General features: G+C 45.3%; 2 protein-coding genes across 5 annotated transcripts in view; one reads left to right on the top strand and one right to left on the bottom strand.

Moving 5' to 3' along the window:
• HDLBP (high density lipoprotein binding protein) overlaps positions 1–21,907 on the bottom strand; it is an 88,318-nt gene that overhangs the window by 36,805 nt on the left and 29,606 nt on the right. For 2 of the 4 annotated variants that reach the window (XM_033229487.1, XM_033229489.1), the window contains exons 2-3: positions 2,619–2,683; positions 993–1,105 (exon numbers count right to left, since the gene is read on the bottom strand). In XM_033229487.1, coding sequence (XP_033085378.1) covers positions 993–1,068 — 76 coding nt within the window. In that variant the 5' untranslated portion in view covers positions 1,069–1,105; positions 2,619–2,683. Of the gene's footprint in view, positions 1–992; positions 1,106–2,618; positions 2,684–6,059; positions 6,110–6,923; positions 7,045–21,907 lie in introns of those variants that run through there. The other 2 variants (XM_033229488.1, XM_033229490.1) reach the window with 2 other exon arrangements.
• LOC117095218 (potassium/sodium hyperpolarization-activated cyclic nucleotide-gated channel 2) lies at positions 6,254–7,494 on the top strand. Its single transcript, XM_033231970.1, has 2 exons — positions 6,254–6,763; positions 7,170–7,494. The coding sequence occupies exons 1-2, from the start codon at positions 6,254–6,256 to the stop codon at positions 7,404–7,406; spliced, it is 747 nt and encodes a 248-aa protein (XP_033087861.1). The 3' UTR covers positions 7,407–7,494.

The raw sequence follows: 21,907 nt of genomic DNA, 5'->3' as shown, positions 1-21,907 counted from the left end.
TGACAGGCGGGTGCATTCTTTCAGCGCTGTCCTCCCGCTCTAGAAAGGGAGACACAGACTTCCCAGGGAAGCTGGCTCTGGTACGAAGATCCCAAGCCCCCAGAACAAAGCAGCTCTGGGGTTCCAACACCCAACACAGCAGCCACTAGAAATGAGCCTGTGAAATGTGGCTAGTGTGATTAAGGAAAAGGGAATTTTATATTTTAATTAATTTTAATAACTAATACGCAATTTAGTTACTGGAAAACTTTTAACCGTGTTTGGAACAACCTGCTCTTTCAAATGAAGATTTTATAACATCTAAACACAGGTCAAGGATTTTGGATGAAAATTTCATATTCAAATGGAAGGAAACGTCCCGCCGTTGTAAACACACATCAGACTTTGAGAGAAATAATCTCAAATATCAATGGTTTTTCCTTTTTTTTAACATTAGATAGGCTGAAACGACAACGTATTAGACATATTGCAGGAAAATATCAAAATTAATTTCACCTGTTCCCTGTTAATAAGTACTAGAGAATCCTAAAAACTGTACACGTGGCTTGTAGTCTATTCTACTGTACAGTGCTGCTCTTAGTCCCAGCCAGTGGCGTTCGAGAACTCCGAAGCCAGGGTCCAGCCTTCATTCTCAAGGCAGGCTTAACCAATGCTCTGGGATGCTTCACAGCCCAGATTTTAGTTCACTGCAATTAGGAAAAAGCAGTTTTGAAAAGAACTGCATTAATTACCCATGGTCAAATTCGCTGGTTTTCCAGAAAGATGTCCACATTTTAAATCTCACTGTATCTGATTCATTTCCTCATGCCCGGCCAATTGCTCCTGCACACAGGGCAATGCAAAAACAGTGCACAAGATGGTGGGTCCTCCCTGCCCTACAATCACTCACAGGGCCAAAAGGCACTTCTAGAAAAGGCATGGGATTTGGTAAAGGCTTTAGAGGGAGCAATGCCTTAGACATTACCAGGAAGAGCACATAAAAGGGCTGTCACCTTTGATTTGTTGCGGAACCAGCCCACTTCGGTGTTCAGCGAAACTCTCTTGGGTCAGAACTGCCACGGAACTCATGGTTGATCTCACACCTACACACAATCCGGGAAAACCACTAAAGCAAAGAAGAATAAATCAGAAGTCAAAGTACAACCCTCAATTATCTATGAGATTGTTAACTTCAGAGTTTCTGCAAACATTTTATTCTCTTTTTTACCAGCAAACTATACCTTTTTATTTTCCTCACAACTTCTGATGTAAGCTGATATCCAAACTCTCACCAAGTGATAAAAAGGGGGGAAAAATCCAAGTAAAGGAGGTCCTAGAACAGAGGTGGCCAATCTTTTGTCTTCCCTGGGCCACAATGCAAGAATTATCTTGGGTCACACATAAAATTAACTAATGATAATCAACTTAAAAAAAAAAAAAAAAACAACTCATGTTTTAAGAAAGTTGAAGAAATACAGCTGGTTAACTGTTCCCTCAAAAGTCACCTGTAATGGAGGAGCTCCTTCTCCACTTAAGGGCAGTCTGCATCCATTTCTCCACCCCAGGAGCCACAGAGACACAGTCTGCACCACCCCTAACTGCAGGGGTAGGGGGATCATGGAACCTGCCACCTGCCTGACCCAGGCTCCAGGCACAGATCAATAGCAGGATCACCCTCCTAACAGCGGCCCTGGTTACTGTCGGTTTGCTCACCACACCTCTTCATGCTTACAAAATGCATCATGACAGTTGCTACAAAAAGTCAGCCAGTCTCTCTCTGTGAGGTGCATCCAGGCCCCAAACTAAACCACCTCCAAATCTCAACTTAACCAGGTGGTTATAAGTGGTAGCTGCGTGACAGGAAAAAGCAGCCTCAGTGCTTTTTAGCAACAGTAACAGACCCACAAATGGCGCTAAATGCCCTTGATCCACACTGACTGGTTATTCTCCTCCATTCTGTTTCCCAGGTGTGGGACAGCACTCGCACAGCACTCACTCGCACAGCACTCACTCACGCAGCAGAGGGAACCTGGCCCAAGGGCACAGAGTTTCTCAGATTAACACAGCCACAGTGCTCAGTAGGATATGGGCTCTGAAAGCCACAGCTCCCTTATTTGAAAACTGGGGTACATTCAGCATTCTGAGGTAGGAGTGTTAGCTTCCTCTCCCTCCCTCTCCCCAATTCCAGGTGAGCTCCCAACTACTACGGTGAGTAAGAACCCATTTTCTTTACACAATTAAGCATCACTTACTGGCACAACAAGGCCAAGTAATAAGGACTGAATTTTGCCTAATTTTTATAATATAATTAAGACCTCTCCCCAAGTTCAAGAAAAGGCCTGCAATCCTAAAGAGAAGCAAGACCCCAATTCAGATAATACTGAATAAACATAATTCACATTTAAGAAATAAAAGATTAAAAACAGATGGAAGCCAGATGGCACATCTAAGGGGCACATGTCTATAGATGGCTCCTGCTGGGAGGTGAAGCTATGGAGACATCTCTGGCGAACCACGAGAAACTTGAAGGTGCAATATAAAGAAAGAAGGTACACACAGGACTAAGAAAATACGCATCCCTGTGCTCCCAGGTCCCACACACAGCCCAGGGACAGGAAGTCTTCAGACAGCAAACTTACCAGCAAAACGGTCGGTAGCCAGAAAGTCCGTCCTGAGGCCGCCTCTGTCAGCCTGCCAGCTTTTGCTGGTATGGGATAGGAAGTGGGAGAGAAGAGAGAGGAAACCAGAGAAAAGTTACTTATCTACATTTTACAACCCACATCTTTTTACCTCCCAATCAGAAAAGGTCAAGATATTACTTATGTTTTGGTTACTAACACCAATATTCAGGCAAGTTTCTCGGAAGAAAAAAAAACCATTAGCTTGAAACAAAACATATTACAATAAAACCTGAACCAGCTCCAACTTGCAGAGGACAACTATTCCAGGGACTGAGGGAGTGATCCTTTAAGTGCCAAACTTCTAAACTGAACCATTTTGAAGTAAAATCCTCACAAAACTATTGGTGTTCTCTTGCATGGTTGGATCACCTTTCCTGTACCCAACATAACCACGAGACGACTGAACCAGAAGAAGGGCTGTTGTGCTGGGCTCTGACCTACAACACAACGTGGACCTCAGGGGCTCTGCAGTGCTTATGGTGACCAAGAGCTACTGTCTTCAAGAATTCTCTGTATATTTTGCAGTTACTTTGTTCTTCTTGCTGTTATCCTGTAAAAGTCCTTCAGTTCTTTCTAATCCACTGGGGATTTAGAAACCAGGTCATAAAATCGCAGGATTGAAAGGAACCTTCAAAGGCTGTCTGGGGAGGACCAAGAACTCTGTGAAGTAGGAGGGTGAGTCACCTCGCCTTAGGGGACTCTGGAGAGGGGAGGCTGGCGACCACATGTGCTCCTCAACCATGAAAAGGTGGAACTGCTGACGGGAGTGAGGCATGTGTCTAAAATGGGAAAAGCAATGACAGTAACAGGAACGCCCCACTCAACTGGAGACTACTACTAATACCCTGACAACAGTCCTGCCCATAAGACATGTGGGTCTGGAGCTGAGAAGGCGGTTCATGGCAACGGGGGTGCATCCAGTAGACTGGATTAAAAGGGTCTCGCCCTTCCAGCAGAGGATGTGGGCTGGTGGTATTTCCGGATTCTAATCTTGGTTATGAGTTTTTAAAAAACTCTAAACACAGGGCTTGAGCCACACAGGGAACCTGCCACTAACCAGAGACACTATGGGGCCCCAGATGCACCAGACACACAGATGTACCCCAAGACTGAAGGGGAAAGGTGGGACAAACTGATCAAGAGTATTCCATTTAAAAGCATCACCAAAAAATTCTAGTTTGCAAGTTTTAAAGATTAAAGTAAGAAAATTTCTCCAAAGTGTCACAGTAGCACATTTACAACTTGGCAAGCGCTCCTTGAGATTCCAAGTGTCTGGCCAGTCTGGGAGCAAAATGGGGCAGGGCACTCTAGGCTAAGGTGCCCCAACAGGTATCCAATGACACTTGCCTCTGGTCTCCTGTATCCACCCTCTGCCCTCCCACTCTTGCTTGCTGACTATCCACCTGGCATGGTCTCTCATTCAAGGTTGTCCCGGGCTCCAATGTCACTTCTTAAATCCAGATACCCACCCCCTTATCAAGCCAGGTTCTGGGCAAGTCTCCAGTGCCCCAGTGACAGCCACACTAGAAGTCTGCAAAATGCAGTTCCGTCCATGTCAGCTCACACCGAGTCTCCAGCACAGAGCTGTGAGGAGCCAATCCCCACTGTGTACCTAGTGTCAGTCTCTTCTGAGACCATGCACACACCCTTCAGAAGCCAAGTCCAGCCGGACCCTATACTGAAAGGAGTCTCAACATAAGGGAACCTACTCCTGTGTCTGAGGGAGACCCTGGAGCAGAGCCTCTCGTGTTCCTCAGGCGAGCACAGACCCTCAGGCAGCCAGGTAAGGCAGAAGGTAGACCTCCGGAAAACTCCAGACTGGTTTGACGGGCGATACTGGGTCCCTAGCCTCCAGATTCCAAACGGCAGTTTGTCAGAGCTCCTAACGAATGGTTCACAACTAGAGACACATTTAACATTTAGGGTTCTGGTATCATCTAAACAACTCAAAACCCTGTTTTTGAAGAATGTGTTCTAAGCAAGCATTTGATGACCCACATGTAAATGCAGACCCTGTCCCCACCTGAAATTCGGGGTGAGATTTTCTTAAAAGTCCGTCTCTTTCTCCTTCTGTGCTCCCAATCCAGTGAGGTGCAGCCCAGGGGTCCACCTGCCTCCGGTTCAACAAAGCAGTACCTAAGAAGCTGCCCCTACAGCTCCATGTCCACCCCGCACTGCTATGCCCTGATACCGGCTCCTGCCTTCACAGACAACACCCATGAGGGTTTAATCCTGTTCCAGGTGGATCTTCCAGCAGCCCCAAGACAGCGCCAGGATGAGTGTGCTCTCCACCCAGCCAACTCCACTTGCTATCTGAAGTTCCCAGGGTACCTTGGGCAGGCCTAGTTACCAAAGAACAGAGGTTAAATATCTGGTATCTCAGATTCTCACTGGATCTAACAATACTGCTCAAATCAGGATTGAAAAGAACCTCAGATATTATTCTAATCCAATTACTTAATACCACCAGAGACAGGAAATTCATGGCCTTCTCAGGGCCCGGGTCACCCCTGCATGGCTGTAAACGTTCCACCTCATTATGACAAAATCTACAACTTCTTTCCCCTTTCTGGCCATGGAGAACAAGTCCACTCTCCTCCAAGGCTCCTTCTGGTAGGAGAGCCCTGTCTCCTGTCTCCTTCAGTCCCTCCCTCCCACATGGCCCCAGTCCCTTTGTGATTCTGCCTCTCTCAACTACTTTTCCCGTAGGAAGCTCGGATCAACCACTGTCCAGGTCCACCGAATGTAAACTTCAAACTATCCTGAACCTGGACTTTTAATTTTGTTTCCCAGAGTGTAAATGTTCACAGCAAAAAAAGTCACATCTCAGAATTTACCTTTCAGCAAACAGAACTAGAACTAAACGAAGAAGGGCAGGAAGCAAGACCCCTTTCCGCCCTCACACGTGTAGAGCAAAACGTGGAGTCATGACAGAGCTGTGTGTTACGTGGGAAACCTGGTGCTTACGAGTTTAGCACAAGTTTAACAGGTTTCTCCCAGCAACAGAAAAGGCTTCACATGAAGGGTTCTACTTTTTTGCTTTTAAACGCGGAAGTAATTTAGTTGATTCCTTTGTCATAAGTTTTGCCAACTACATAGTCAATGGGCAGCAGTCTTCAAAGATAATTATCAGTAATACTCCAGGAAGAATTTCATTTCAGCCTCAGTTAATGAGACCCGCAAATGCTTGAAAGCACTAGACAGGACCGGGTACGGAGGGCATCAAAAAACCTCCGGCTGAAATCCAGACTTATCTTCCAAAAGTAAAATTGCTCAAGACCACAAACCAAAGTTCAGAATGGGAAAATAAAATCCTGATCCACTCAAAGATCACAAGATCGAAATCTAGGAGAGGCCACAGGCGACCGGCGAGCAGAAGGCAGGCTCTGCACTTCTCACCAAGTTCTGGAAGTCGGCACCCATCCTGCATGGAGGAACTTTCGCAGATGCCACCTCAGCACGGCCCTCCCACAGGCCACGAGGGCCTGCGGGCGGGGACAGGCTTAAAGGGACAGCAACCCCCTCGGCCTCCCAGCCTTTCATCCAAATTCGGTATTTTTCCGTAATGTATTTTTCATCCACGACCCTGGGGCATGTCCAAGTTGCACTCCAGGCCCAAGGAGAGCAGCTTTCTCCACCCCGAACACGTAGACGGGTGCGGGCCCCGCGCGGCAGGTGAAGGTGCTGCGGGGACCCCGCCGCCCGGCCTGCGCCCAGACCCCTGCCCCGCCGCCACCTGGGGAGAAGGACCCCGCTGGCCTCCCAGGAACCGCCACCCTGGCTGCACACGGAGCCTCCGCCGGCCAGAGCAGCCCGAGCTGGGGGAGGGGGCGCCCCCGCGGGGAGCGGGGGAGGGGAGGGCCGGCCCCGCCAACGTCAGCGACCTGGGCGCAGGTCGGCCGCCCCTCCCCCGCTGTGCGGCCACGGCCCGGGGGTGCCCCACCGAAGCCCAGGGAGGAGGCGGGGGAGCCCAGCTTGCGGCCAAGAACGCCCCAGCGGCGCCACGGGACTTGGGAAAGTTTGTGCGCGCTCCTTCGCGCCACGGCCACGCGCAGAGGAGACTCAGAGCCGGGCCCGGGCCCGGCCCGGCACCGCCACGCGCGGTAAGCAGGACACCCGCGGGCGGGCGGGGGCCTCATCCTGGGGCTCGGGTGGGGGCCGCGGCACCCAGGCCCCTCCCCCTCCGCGGCCTCCACGTCGGCAGCCCCCTGAGCCCGCCCACCCCGCCGCCCGGTCCTCCCCAGCCCCGTGCCGCGCGCTCACTCGTGGGCCCCCGCCCGCCGGTCCTGCCGCTCGCTTGCTCGCCCGCCGCGCGGGAGAAGCCGGGACGCTCCGAGGCGCGGCGCCCGGGCCCCGGCTGCTATATAGGGCGGCGGCCCAATCCCGCCTGGACACGTCAGCGCCCCGCCCGCCCCGCCGCCGGGGTCCCCGCTGCCCCGGGCCGCCCAGCACCCGGGAGGCCCACCCAACTCCAGGCGTGGTTCTGCATCCTTTTTTCGGGTGGGGAAGGTGGTGCTGAGGAGTTGGGAAATTAATCACCTCCAGAAAGCAGAGGGAGCGCGCCCCGCAAGAACTCGAGCGGAAACCACCGAAGACCAGAAAGGGAGCAGGAAGGACGGCTGCTCTGGAAGCAGATGTCACCAGTACCGCCCACCTCCCCAAAATCACAGAAGACAAACCTCAAAGGATGCCCATCACCATCGTAAACGGATGGCCCCACCAGCACGAGGTCCTACAGCGCAGTGAGGCTCCCAGACGGCTCCGGACTTTCATTCCCTCATTCCCACGTGTCCGTTCCTTATGTCCCTCACTTTCATAAACTATCTCCACCCGATTCCTTGCCAATCAACTTCATCTCCCCCCACAATATAAAACCCCCTTCCTTTAAAGCATGCATTACTTACGGCTCCATCTCTACGTAGGTGCATACACGCAAAAGAACCGGTGTGTGGCCTCTGAGCCCATGGTGGACACGGAGGACTGGGCAGAACGGAATCCCTACTCTCAGGGGGTCTCCACCCTCCGGGAAGGACTTGTCACTTCTGCATCCATTGTGTTTACTAAGTGATAACTGCCACTGTTTCTTTTAAAGGTTTAAGGGGAGTCGAGCAATCTGTAGAGATGTCAGTCTGAACCTCTGGAGCAAAGTCGCAGGTGAGCAGAATCCTGCACAGGGCACAGGATCAGCTACAGGTATCTGGGGACAAGACCGTCCCACATAGGGCAAGAGGCAGGGGCACACCCAGCCTTACCCAGGGAATGGGGTCAGGTCAACACAGCCTGCAGCCGGGCCATGGGTGCTGTTGAGAATGGTGGGAGCTGGGTGGGGGCTGCCAGCAGCAGAAGGCAAGATCAGACGTGTTTTTTCGTGGAACACTCACACTAAGTGGAGAGTGGCAGGGGAGGGGAGGGCAGGGGAGGCCCACTATAATTCAGTCTAAAGATGACAATGGCTTGTATATGTTGGGCATAATGAATGAAATAAATGGCCAGATTTGGAATATATTCGGAAAGTGGCACCAAGAAATTCCTTATTAACCAGAAAGAAGTTAAGAAAGGCACAGGTTCTTGGCCTGAGCGACTGGGAAGAGGTGCCCTCACTTAGGTGGGGAAAATTCAAGGAAGACTGGATGGATAGGGGGTGTGATGTCTGACTGGGCAGGTGGGGATGTCCAGCAGGCAACTGTGTGTGCGAGGTCAGGGGAGAAGCCCAGGAGCTAGCAGAAACACCAGTGCACTTCATGACACCACCAAGGGAGGGGAGCAGAATCACAGAAGGCAGAGAACATCTGCGGCTTGAGGCGGAGAAGGAGCCAAGGATATCATTAGCAAAGCCGTGCTCTAAGTCAGCAGCATGGAACTGGGCAGGTGGGCCTCCCTGGATGTGGAAATAGGCATTCCCTCTGTGTCACTGCTGTGGTTTGTTGGTAACCTTTCCGTGGGGATTAACCAATCAGCAACTAGTGCAAGTGTGTTTTTTGCTGCTGTTTTGTTTTTGAGGGCTCAGCACTGCAGAGGGAGATGGAGAAAGAATAAGGGGTAGGGATGCGGTCCACTGTCAAGGAACTTCCAAGAAAGCTAGGAAGTCAGCAGAGACACAGCACCTAGTATACAAGACACCATAAAGAGTTAGTTGTTAAAACACTGTTAGCAGAAGATACTATAAAATCAAATGTTGACTTTGTGCTAATAACCATCCAGAATGCTTCCCTCATGCTCACAACCAGCATTTCCTTCCAGCAGGCTTAGCGCATTGAAACTAATAAATAGTTCGTAGAAGCCAATTTTAGAAATTCCAAGGCTAGCAATATTCAGACCAAATGAAGTGTGAACATCTGTCTGTGACATTTGAGTTTTCAGCCCTCAAAGGGAAGAAGGTTGGGTCTGCTCAAGGTAGGAGGTGAGAAGAGACACCCTCCTATTCTATAAAGTAATGATCCCCAAAAGGACTACACCCTCAGCAGAAATTAGGTAGATCAAAAAAAGAAGAAAAGCCCACTCGTGTCGAGGGGACTACAGGATGCTTTCTCTGACTATCCTGAGCTGGCAGGTAAAGCATCTCTTGAGCTGTAGGGACAATGGACTCGGACTCTACAACCAACCCCATTTGTCCAAGAACCCCTAGCCCAAACTGAGATATTAAAACAGAAAGCAATCCCCCTCAGGAAAGAACAAACCTCACACCAGGCTAAACATGATACCCACAGATCAACCCAAATGGTAGAGAGGCTAAAAGCCCAAAGCTCAAAAAGAAGGAAGGATAGATTAGAAGTAGGATTAGACTCAAGAACTTCAGGAGACAGAACTGTAAGATTGAGACTATAAAAAAGCATGAGAGACATAAAGGGGGCATTTTAGAAAAAAAGCAAGAGATGGAACGAATGAAAGAGCTAAGAACTATGGAATAAAAAACTCTAACATATGTCTATAACTGCAGTTCCAAAAAAAAGAACAAGAAAAAAATCCAAAGAACAGAGAAGAAGCATTTTTTAAAATAGTTGAGAAAATTCTAAGATTTAATGATATAACATTCTTCCCTCATCCCAAAAAATAGAGAGAAGGTGTCTGGCAGGATGATTTAAACTAATCCAAATCAAAACACACTACAGTGTAACCTCAGAGCACCACAGACAAGAGCAGACCTCAAAAGCAACTAGAGAGAAAAGACAGGTTACTTACAAAGAATACTATGAGACCAAGGGCAGACCACCTAAAACAATACATACCAGAGGATGATGGCTATATAAAAATTATGATGAAAGAAATAACTGTCAATTTGGAATTATTTAAGAATTCTTTTTCATTTAAGAATGAGAATAAAATAGACATATTCAAAGATAAAGCAACTACTACCAACAGATCCAGGCTGAAAGACCTACTAAAGGACATATTTCAGCAAGAAAATGAAAGCCAAAGAGACCAGAAAGAAGGAATACTGATAAACCAGCAACCTAGACAAAGTGAAACAAGCATTGACCCTATACTGAGATCAACAATAAAATTTGAAGGGAATTAAATTATAGATAGGTACATAGGCAGGATATGTAAGTACAAAATAAAATAAAAGAGAATTAAAATGCTTAGGCAGCAATAATATATAAGGTGGAAGGGGGTTATGAAGTTGCAAGGTTTCAAGATTCTTACTATTTGGGGAGAAGCTAGCCCTTGTTGAGAATGAATGTAAAAATTTAAAGACAATCTAGGAAAAACAAAGAGTTTTTAACATTCAAACTAAACTCTTATTCAAATGGAAGTTATTGGCAATGTTCTAGATCTTGGATTAGGTGGTAGGTTCAGCGGTATTATTATGATGTACATTATTACTGGTTACATTATACTGTATCAATAATTGTTAAAAGAGAGAAAACAAGAAAAAAGAATAGGAGGCAAGAGAAGTAAAACAAACAATGAAAAAGCAAGGTAAAGAACAAAAGTGACGAGAGGAATGAATTCAAACCCATCAGTAATCTAAGCAAGTGTTAACAGACTAAACTGACCAACTCTAAGAGCAGCTACAAGCCATGCAACAGTCCTAAACCATACAGACATACAGGCTGAAATACAGAGATGGAAGAAGTACTCCAAGCAAATACTAACCATATGAAAGTTGGTTATGTTATTTTCATATAACACAGACTGTAGCATAAAAGTCATTATTAAGAACAGAGAAGGTCAAGAATTTAAAAATTCAGTAACTCTGATTACATGTATCTAATAACATAGCTGCAAAACATATAAAGTAAAAACTGAAGGTTACTAGGAGAAATTGATATATCCAAGGTTAAAGGGTGAGACTGACCCAACTCTCTTGGTAACACAGGTTGTGGGACTGGAAAATGTATACAGGATGCAAACAACACAATTAATCTACTTTATTGAACATATGATTAAAAGTGACACTTTTTAAAAAAACCATAAAACCTGGCCAGGAGCTATAAAAAAAAAAAAAAAAAAAATTAAACAAATAGTAAAGAATTAAATCATAACAACATTCTCAGACCACCACTCAAGTAGAACTCAACTTAAAAATTTAAAGAGTATATAAGTTTTAAAACTTGCTTCTAAGTAACTCATGGAACAAGGAAGAAATCTGAAAACATTTAAAACTAAGCCATTAAGCAATTATATATCCCACCTTGTGGAATGAAACAAGAGTGTTGCTGAAAGTCCTGTAACTTTAAGCCATCCTATCAGCAAGGAGGAAAAAATAAAATAAGCTAATCATCCACTACTGAAACTAGAAAAAAACACCAGAATAAACAAAAGAAAGGTAGAAGGAAATAAAGATAGGAAATTAATGAACTAAAAGACATATATCACAAAGGATATAAACAAAACCTACATCCAAGTTTCTTAAAAACCAAGTTCAATCTCTGGCAAAAATGATTCCTGAAAAAAAAAAAGAGTATAAATAGACAATATTAAGAATTAAAAGGGGGTCAAAAGCTACAGCTAAAATGGAGACTTGGAAAAATCATGTAAGAATTCTATTCAGAAGAGTAGTGTCAAAAACTTGAAAACAGATGAAATGGGCAAATTCTAGAAAAATAAGTTACCCAAACTAAGTTAGAAATATAGTTTCAAGAACCAACCTTCCCCAGTCTCCAAAGAAACAAATATAAAAATCACAACATGGCCGGGCGAGGTGGCTCACGCCTGTAATCCCAGCACTTTGCAAAGGAGGCACAGGCAGGCAGATCACCTGAGGTTGGGAGTTCGAGACCAGCCTGACCAACATGATGAAACCCCATCTTTACTAAAAATGCAAAATTAGGCGTGGTGGTGGGCGCCTGTAACCCCAGCTACTCAGGAGGCCGAGGCAGGAGAATCGCCTGAACCGGGGAGGTGGAGGTTGCGGTGAGCCAAGATCGCGCCATTGCACTCCAGTCTGGGAAACAAGAGGGAAACTCCATCTCAAAACAACAACAATAACAACAACAAAAATACACAAAAAGGCGGGCCTCCAAATGCTTTTGTAAGGAAGCTTTGAGAGATTATCTCCCACACAAAGCTAGGGGGCTTGGACTTATCACAAAGGAGTGCGTGAATCTCACCTAGGTACTTAAAAGCCAAAGCCTGAAACAATCTTGCAAACTGATCCAGAAATAGAAAAACAAATACTATCATGATAAAAGTTTAATCCAGTAATGTGGGGTGGTACAATATTAGAAAAACAGATTAAAGTAACTTGCCACATGAACAGCATGAGGGGCAAAGATAATTTGATCATTTCAAAAGATTCAAATGGGCCGGACATGGTGGCTTGTACCTGTTATCCCAGCACTTTGGGAGGCCGAGGCAGGCAGATACCTGAGGTTAAGAGTTCGAGACCAGCCTGGCCAACATGGCGAAACCCCGTCTCTACCAAACATACAAACATTAGCCAGGCATGGTGGCACATGCCTGTATTGCCAGCTACTTGGGAGGCTGAGGCAGGACGATCGCTTGAACCCAGGAGGTGGAGGTTGCAGTGAAACAAGATAGTGCCGCTGCACTCCAGCCTGGGGGCAACAGAGCAAGACTCCATCTCAAAAAAAACCAAAAAGATTCAAATGAAGAACCTCAACTAATTAACCCATTCCTAATAGCAACTAGGAAGATAAGCCAGGGCAGTATGGGAAGAAAAAGAAAGTTATCAGAATTGAAAATGAACCCAAACTGCCAGTATTCACAGACAACGTAACTGTGCTGGTAGAAAATCCAGGAGAATGTAAGCACACACTATTAGAACTAATTAAAAAGTTCAAAGTTTTCTGGAAATAAAACCAATACACACAATCACACAATCATGTTTCCAAAACATCGGCAACAAACTATTAAAGATAAATCTAAGCTGGGTGTGGTGACGCATGCCTGTAGTCCCAGCTACCTGGGGGGCTGAGGCACAAGAATCGCTTGAACCCAGGAGGCAGATGCTGCCACTGCACTCCAGCCTGAGCGACAGAGTGAGACTCTGTCCCCCCGCCGCCCCTCTAAAAAATTTTTTAAAAATCTAATAAGAAAAAAATGTGATTTATAGAGCTTACAAAAACCTTTGTCAAAATACAGAAATGACCTTAATAAATGGAGATAGGCCATGGTCATCTAAAGAAAGACTTAATCATGGATAGTAATTCTCCCCTAATTAGACTAGAAATTCAATGCAAATGTAACTTAAATCCCAAAAGGTATGTGTGTGTATGGAATTTTACAACCAGATTTTATACAATTTTTAATTATACCAGATTTCTATATGCAATTTTTATAATGTTGCATTGCAAACACTGAATTGTATAAAAAAATTATTTAGGATATTTACATATACAATCATATTTACACAAAATTTATACAAAAGATCAAGGACCAAGAACAGCCAATACAACTCTGAAGAAAACAGCGTGGAGGGCTTGCTCTCTCCAGAGTCAGGTTGTGCAGCAACAGTAATTCAGACTGTGGTGCTGGTGCTGGGGACAGACACGGAGAACAAGGGGGCAGCAGAGAGGGCCCAACACGGACAGCACAGACACAGATACCGCCTGCCTCAGATGTGGTCGCGTGGATCAGCACGGAGATGGATGATGCAATCAATGGCTCTGGGAGAAAAACTAGGTCCTTATTTCACACCATTTGCAAGGCCTATTAAGGCTTAAGATGCAAATACTCCACGAGTGAACAAATCCACTTCTAGAGACGTACTTCAGCAAAAAGCTCTCCCACCTGGGCAAAAGGAAACGCGTACAAAAATGCTCATCTCACTGCACTGCTAGTAATAGTCAACCAGTTTTTAAGAACCTAATTGTCAATGGATAAACATGGATAAAAGGAGGTATACAATGTGTGCAGCCTACTTCTCTCTTTGCTTTAACTGATCACCTGACAGGAACCCACTGAAGTGGAGCCATGCTGAAGGGGTCAGGAGGAGCAGCGGACGAGGCGTCATCTCCAAGGCTGTGGAAGCAGAGATGTGGAGGATGGGCGCCCACCACCTGCTCAGCAGCAGAACAGTCTTATAGGAAGTTACTAGCATCACGGGATGGGAGCTAAGTTTAGCACAATTTGCACTCACTCCCATACTGAGTGTGGTGGTCAAAGTCAGGTCAAAGAAGTGTTTCCATCCCATTTGATACCTGAAATTTTAAAATTATATGTGGCTCATATTACATTTTTATTAGCACAAACTGGTTTTATGATTAAGCTTATTTATACTCAGTTTAACTTGACTTGTAGCATATCCTAATAAGGAAGAACTTTTCTTTGGCTCACAGGTATTTACTACTGATATATTACAGTATATATTATTACATTAAATTCCCAGCCCTAAAATAAAGTCTCATGAAAGTTCAGATGAGACAGAAACAAAGAGCTGCAGTCCAGGGTTTCCTGTAAATTTGCCTTGTTCTTTCTCCACTAACTAATTCTGTCAGTTTCACTACTTTTCAGGAAGTAACAGAAAAGGTAACTCAGTATATCCTCCAATGACACTGTTCTCTGGCTTATTTCTTTGATTCATGTATTTCTTCTAGGTAAGGTGAAAATACGTAACTTGTGTTTTATCCGAGTTATTGTAGGCACCTATAATGAGAACAAATTGTATAAAGAACACCAAACTTGTTGCCGGGATACCTGCTTTCAGAATCCTGCTCAGATATAATTTGGGTCACCTTGGCTGGTTGTTTAAGCCGTCAACTTTTATAATTCACATTTGTAAGTTTTTGGGGCCTTTACTGCAAGTTATTAAAAAGATCAAGGAAAATGACATCTAAAAGAACCTACCCTTTAGTAGGTATCTCACTGCTTGGGAATGTTCCACTGAACTCACCACCTTCCACTTAATTAATCCATTTAGTGGAGTATGCCACTACATTAATTTTACAAATACAGAAACAATCAGCACATATTTCTACAGTTGAGTAAAGAATAGTATTTACTTAGAGCCTAATTAAAGAACATGTGTCAGATAAATACAATTTATTTTCTTTTTTCTTTTTGAGACAGAGTCTCTCTGAGTCCCCCAGGCTGGAGAGCAGTGGTGGGATCTCGGCTCACTGCAAGCTCCGCCTCCCGGGTTCACGCCATTCTCCTGCCTCAGCCTCCCGAGTAGCTGGGACTACAGGTGCCCGCCACTGCGCCCGGCTAAGTTTTTGTATTTTTAGTAGAGATGGGGTTTCACCATGGTCTCGATCTCCTGACCTCGTGATCCGCCCACCTCGGCCTCCCAAAGTGCTGGGATTACAGGCGTGAGCCACCGCACCCGGCCAATACAATTTATCTTCTTAAGAAGATGGGGGGCCACGCACGGTGGCTCACACCTGTAATCCCAGCACTTTGGGAGGCCGAGGCGGGCGGAGAGTTCTAGACCGACCAGCCTGACCAACATGGAGAAACCCCATCTCTACTAAAATACAAAATTCGTCAAGTGTGGTGGCACATGCCTGTGATCCCAGCTACTTGGGAGGCGGAGGTTGCAGTGAGCCCAGATCATGCCATTGCCCTCCAGCCTGGGCAACAAGAGCGAAACTCTCTCTCTCTCTAAACAAACAAACAAAAAAAGAAGATAGGGGCTAGGCACAGTGGCTCACACCTGTAATTCTAGCACTTTGGGAGGCCGAGGCGGGTGGATCCCTTGAGGTCAGGAGTTTGAGACCAGCCTGGCCAACACGGTGAAACCCCATCTCTACTGAAAATACAGAAGTTAGCTGGGTGTGGTGGCAGGCATATGCCTGAAATCCCATCTACTCAGGAGACTAAGGCAGGAGAATCACCTGAACCTGGGAGGCAGAGGTTGCAGTGAGCAGAGATGGCGCCACTGCACTCTAGCCTAGTGACAGAGCAAGACTCTGTCTCAAAGAAAACAACAACAACAACAAAACAAAAACAAAGGATGGGGCAGGGCATGGTGGCACAGGCCTGTAATCCCAGCGCTTTGGGAGGCCAAGGTGGACAGACTGCTTGAGCCCAAGAGTTTGAGACCAGCCTGGGCATGGAAAAACCCTATCTCTACCAAAAAAAAATTAGGCCGGATGTGGTGGCTCACACCTGTAATCCCAGGACTTTGGGAGGCCAAGGCGGGTGGATCATCTGAGGTCAGGAGTTCGAGACCAGCCTGACCAACATGATGAAACCCCGTCTCTACTAACAATACAAAATTAGCTGGGCGTGGTGGCACACACCTGTAATCCCAGCTACTTGGGAGGCTGAGGCAGGAGAATCCCTTGAACCCAGGAGGTGGAGGTTGCAGTGAGCCAAGATTGCGCCATTGCACTCCAGCCTGTGCAACAAGAGTGAAACTCCGCCTCAAAAATAAATAAATAAATAAATAAGCCAGGCATGGTGGCACGTGCCTGTAATCCCAGCTACTCAGGAGGCTGAAGTGGAAGAATTGCTTGGGCCTGGGAGGTGGGGGTTGCAATGAATTGAGATCGTGATACTGCCCTCCAGCCTGGTTGACCAAGTCAGACCCTGTCTCAAAAAAATAAAAATAAAGAAGAGGACAGGACAAATGTTAGGTCCAAAATAATAAATTAATGGATTTTCACAGAAATAGACTACTCTTTTGAGCTGTGCTGGCCAACATGGACTGGCCACATGTCACTACAGTCTTCACACATGGCTAGTTTAAAATGATATGTGCTGTGAGTCTAAAATATACATCAGATTTTGAAAATTTAGTACAAAAAAATACAACGTAAAACATTTTATTATTAGTTTTAGGATGGATTACATGTAAAATGATATAATCTTACATTGGGTGAAACAAAATTATTAAAATTAACCTCACTTGTTTATTTTTATATTTTAAGGCAGATGTTGGAAAATTTTAAATTATATGTGGCTCATATTTTTACTGAACAGCAGTGCCAGAGTGTCTGTAATTTCAAACCAAAGCTAAACTATAAACTGACAAGGGAGCTTTTCTCATTAGTAAACTTTATGTGACAATCTTAAGGAAAAAAAAAATGTTGTTACAAATCTTTTGTGTTTAATGAATAAATTTACATTGGGGGAAAAGTACAAAATGCGTCTTTTTCTCAATCATGAAAGCATCTCCTCGACCACAAACACAAATGTGGCACACGTGGCTCAAACACTTCTGGGGAAAAGAGGAGCACATTACGTTTACAGTATTTCCTCAAGGACTCTAATAACCCATTTTTTAAAAAATGGGCCAAAGATACAAGCAGGCCTTTCATGGAAATGCAGGAAACATTTATTCAATTTGTATTTTAAAATGCAAGCAAAAAGTAGAATAAGATTCTACATTTCACCTCCGTTTGGCAAAAATAAAATCTGAAGACTCAAAAAAAGGTGTGGGAAAACAGGTGCGGCTGGAGGAATAATCGGTGTGATCTCTTTGGAGAGCGTACGTATTTGATTATGTACTGAGATTTAAAATATCAATATTCTTTGATTCAACACTTCCTACTTCTAAGAATTTCTCACACATGTGCCCAAAGATAGAGGCACACTTCAGCTTACAGTGCTTCTCTTACTTGGGTTTTTTATTCTGTTTCTCCTAAGTTGAAGGTTTTGGCAACTGTGCAGGTCTTTCCATGCCACTTTTCTAACAGCACATTTTGGTAATTCTAGCAATATTTCACACTTCTTCACTGTCATTGTATCTGTTATGCTGATCTGCAATCCTTGATGTTACTACTGTAATTGTTTTGGGGTGCCATGAACCATGCTTATACAAGGCAGAGAACTTAATCAGTGTTGTGTGTGCTCTGACTGCTCCGACTGGCCATTCCCATCTCTCTCCCTCTCCTCACGCCTTCCAATCCCTAGACACAGTATTGAAGGGAAACCAATTAATAACACAACAATTGCTTCCAAGTGTCCAAGTGAAACGAAGAGTCGCACATCTCTCATATTAAATCAAAAGCTAGAAATGATTAAGAAGGCACGTTAAAAGCTGAGACACGCCAGAAGCTAGGCCTCTTGCACCAAACAGTCAAGATGTGAATGCAAAGAAAAAAGGCTGAAGGAAAAGTGTTACTCCAGTGAACACACAGATAGTAAGAAAGCGAAACAGTCTTACTGCTGAGACGGAGAAAGTTTGAGTGGTCTGGCTAGAAGATTAAACCAGCCTCAACATTCCCTCAAACCAAAGCCTAATCCAGAGCAAGGCCCTAACTCTCTATATTCCATGAAGGCTGAGAGAGGTGAGCAAGCTGCAGGAAAACATGTCTCAAGCTGGCAGAGGTTGGTTCTTGAAGCTGAAGGAAAGAACCATCTCTCTAACATAAAAGTGCAAGGTGAAGCAGCAAGTGCTGGTGTGGAAGCTGCAGTGAGTTATCAAGATTGAGCTAAGGTCACTGATGAAAGGAGCTGCACTGAACAGATTTTCAGTGTAAATGAGACAGCCTTATAGTGCACGAAGATGCCATCTAAGGACTTTGATAGCTAGATGGCTTCTTTTTTTTTTCTTTTTGAGACGGAGTCTCGCTCTGTCCCCCAGGCTGGAGTGCGGTGGCGCCATCTCGGCTGGCTGCAAGCTCCGCCTCCTGGATTTAAGTGATTCTCCTGCCTCAGCCTCCCGAGTAGCTGGGACTACAGGCGCCCGCCACCTCGCCCGGAGCAATTTTTTATATTTTTAGTAGAGACCGGTTTCCCCATGTTAGCCAGGATGGTCTCGACCTCCTGACCTCGTGATCCGCCCACCTCGGCCTCCCAGAGTGCTGGGATTACAGACGTGAGCTGCCGCGCCCGGCCAATAGCTAGACGGCTTCTAAGAGAAGCCTTCAAAGATTCAAAAGGCAGCTGACTCTCTTGGGAGGGGCTAGTGCAGCCAGTGACTTTATGTTAAAGCCCATGGTCATTTACCATTCTGAAATTCCTCCGGGTCTGAAGAATTACGCTAAGTGTACTCTGCCTGTGCTGTATAAATGAAATCCTGGATGATGGCACTTCTGTTCACAGAACGATTTACTGAATATTTTAAGCTCACCGTTAAGATCTACTGCCCAGAAAAAAAAAAAAAAAGATTCCTTTCAAAACATTACTGCTGACTGGCAAAGCATTTGCTCACCCAAGACCTCTGAAGGAGATGTACAAGGAGATGAATGTTTTTTCATGCCTGCTAACAGCCATTCTGCAGCCCATGGATCAAGAAGTAATTTCAACTTTCAAGTCTTATTATTTAAGAAATACATTGTATAAGGCTATAGCTGCCATAGATAGTTATTCCTCTGATGGATTTGGGCAAAGTCCATTGAAAACCTCCTGTAAAGGATTCACCATTCCAGACGCCATGACTTTGTGGGATTCGAGTCTTCAGTGGAGAAAGCAACTGCAAATGTGGTGGAAACAGCAAGATAACTAGAATTAGAAGTGGAGCCCGAAGATGGGACTGAATTGCTGCAATCTCATGATCAAACGTGAACAGATGAGGAGTTGCTTCTTATGGATGAGCAGAGAAAGTGGTTTCCTAAGATAGAATCTACTCAGGAAGTAGAGGCTGAATGAAGATGTTGTGAACATTGTTGAAATGACAACAAAGGATTTAGAATATTACATAAACTCAGTTGATAAAGCAGTGGCAGTGTTTGAGAGGACTGATTCCAATTCTGAAAGTAGTTCTATTGTGGGAAAATGCAATCAAACAACATCACATGTTACAGAGAAATCTTCTGTGGAAGAGTCAATGCAGTAAACGTCATTGTTGTCTTATTTTACGAAACTGCCAGTCACCCCAACATGTAGCAACCTCCGCTCTGATCAGTCAGCAGCCATCAACATCAAGGCGAGACCTTCTGGCGCAAAGAGATTAAGGCTTGCTGAAGGCTCAATGATCATGAGCATTTTTTAACCAGTATTTTTTCTTTTTTTTTTTTGAGGTGGAGGCTCGCTCTGTCACCCAGGCTGGAGTGCAGTGGCCAGATCTCAGCTCACTGCAAGCTCCGCCTCCCGGGTTCACGCCATTCTCCTGCCTCAGCCTCCCGAGTAGCTGGGACTACAGGCGCCGCCACCTCGCCCGGCTAGTTTTTTGTATTTTTAGTAGAGACGGGGTTTCACCATGTTAGCCAGGATGGTCTCGATCTCCTGACCTCGTGATCCGCCCGTCTCGGCCTCCCAAAGTGCTGGGATTACAGGCTTGAGCCACTGCGCCCGGCCTTTAACCAGTATTTTTTCTATTATTTTCTGAGATGGAGTCTTACTCTGCTGCCCAGGCTGGAATGCAGTGGCACAATCTCGATCTTTGTTCACTACAACCTCCGCCTCCCGGGTTCAAGTGATTCTCCTGCCTCAGCCTCCCAAGTAGCTGGGATTACAGGTGTGCTCCACCACACCCAGCTAATTTTCGTATTTTTAGTAGAGACGGGGTTTCACCATGTTGGCCAGGGTGGTCTCCAACTCCTGACCTCAGGTGATCCACGCACCTTAGCCTTCCAACGTGCTGGGATTACAGGCCTGAGTCACTGTGTCCGGCCTTAACCGTTACTTTAAATTAAGGTATATACATTGTTTTTCTAAACATGTTACAGCTTTTATATGCACTGGGAAATGTAAAACTCATGTGACCTGCTTTATTGGGATGTTAGGCTTTCTTGTGGTGGTATCACAAACCTGCAATGTCTCTGCAGTGTGCCTGATGTGTACTGTAGCATTTTTGTAGAATCAAAAGATTAAACATTTGCATTGGTTTGGTCCAGGACTGGGTAAACAAATGGTGGTAGAACACAAAGCACTATCACTGACCTCCATAAATGACCTGATGAATGACCAAATCTCCACCTCTACCGTAAAATATTAATTGATGCCATGAGCAGGGTGCCTTCTAGTGTGCCCTGAACACCGATCCCCACCAGTGATGATGTATGCTTAGTAAGACTTAGTTTCACCTACTCTCAAACCTGTTTATGCCAGTTTCACTAGTTAATGTAACTATATTTAGAAATAATTCAAAATAATGAAAGAGTGAAATGTATCTATGAATATTAAATTTACCACACTGAAATTTCAAGAAAAACAAGTTGCCTTAAAAAAATTATGGCTGGACATGGTGGCTCACGCCTATAATCCTAGCACTTTGGGAGGCCAAGGCAGAGGGATCACTTGAGGCCAGAAGTTTGAGACCAGCCTGGGCAACAAAGTGAGACCTCATTTCTTAAAAAAAAATAAAATAATAAAAACAATTAGCCTGTGCCTGTAATCGTAGTTACTCAGGAGACTGAGGCAGAAGGATCATGTGAACCCAGTTTGAAGCTGCAGGGAGTTACGATCCTGCCACAGCACTCTAGCCTGGGAAAAAGAGCAAGACCTGTTGGTTTAAAAGAAAAAGTCAATTGGGGGAAAACCTTTAAAATCTCAGAGAATCCTACAATGATTATGAGTTTCTTAAATTTTTGTTCTACTTAAAACAAATGAATGCTGAAAATTCTAGATGACATATTATCAATTTCATTTACGTTAAGAAGAGAGTACGTGGCCAGGCATGGTGGCTCATGCCTGGTATCCCAGCACTTTGGGAGGTTGAGGTGGGCAGATTGCTTGAGCCCAGGAGTTCAAGACCAACCTAGGCAACACAGTCTGAAAGGAAAATAAATCTTGGGGCCCCCAAATCACTAAGCTAAAGGAAAAGTCAAGCTGGGAACTGCTTAGGGCCAACCTGCCTCCCATGCTCTTCACAGTCTCCCCTCTGCTCACTGAGATCAATGCATATCTGACTGTCTCCTTTGGAGAGGCTCATCAGAAACTCCAAAGAATGCAACCATTTGTCTCTTACCTACCTATGACCTGGAAGCGCCCTCCCCACTTGGAGTCTTCCT

Source organism: Trachypithecus francoisi, unplaced genomic scaffold (genome assembly GCF_009764315.1).
Source record: "Trachypithecus francoisi isolate TF-2019V2 unplaced genomic scaffold, Tfra_2.0 Lachesis_group13, whole genome shotgun sequence".
Lineage (NCBI taxonomy): Eukaryota > Metazoa > Chordata > Mammalia > Primates > Cercopithecidae > Trachypithecus > Trachypithecus francoisi.
Note: the sequence above shows the minus strand (reverse complement) of the source record. Positions and strands in the feature narration are given on the sequence as shown.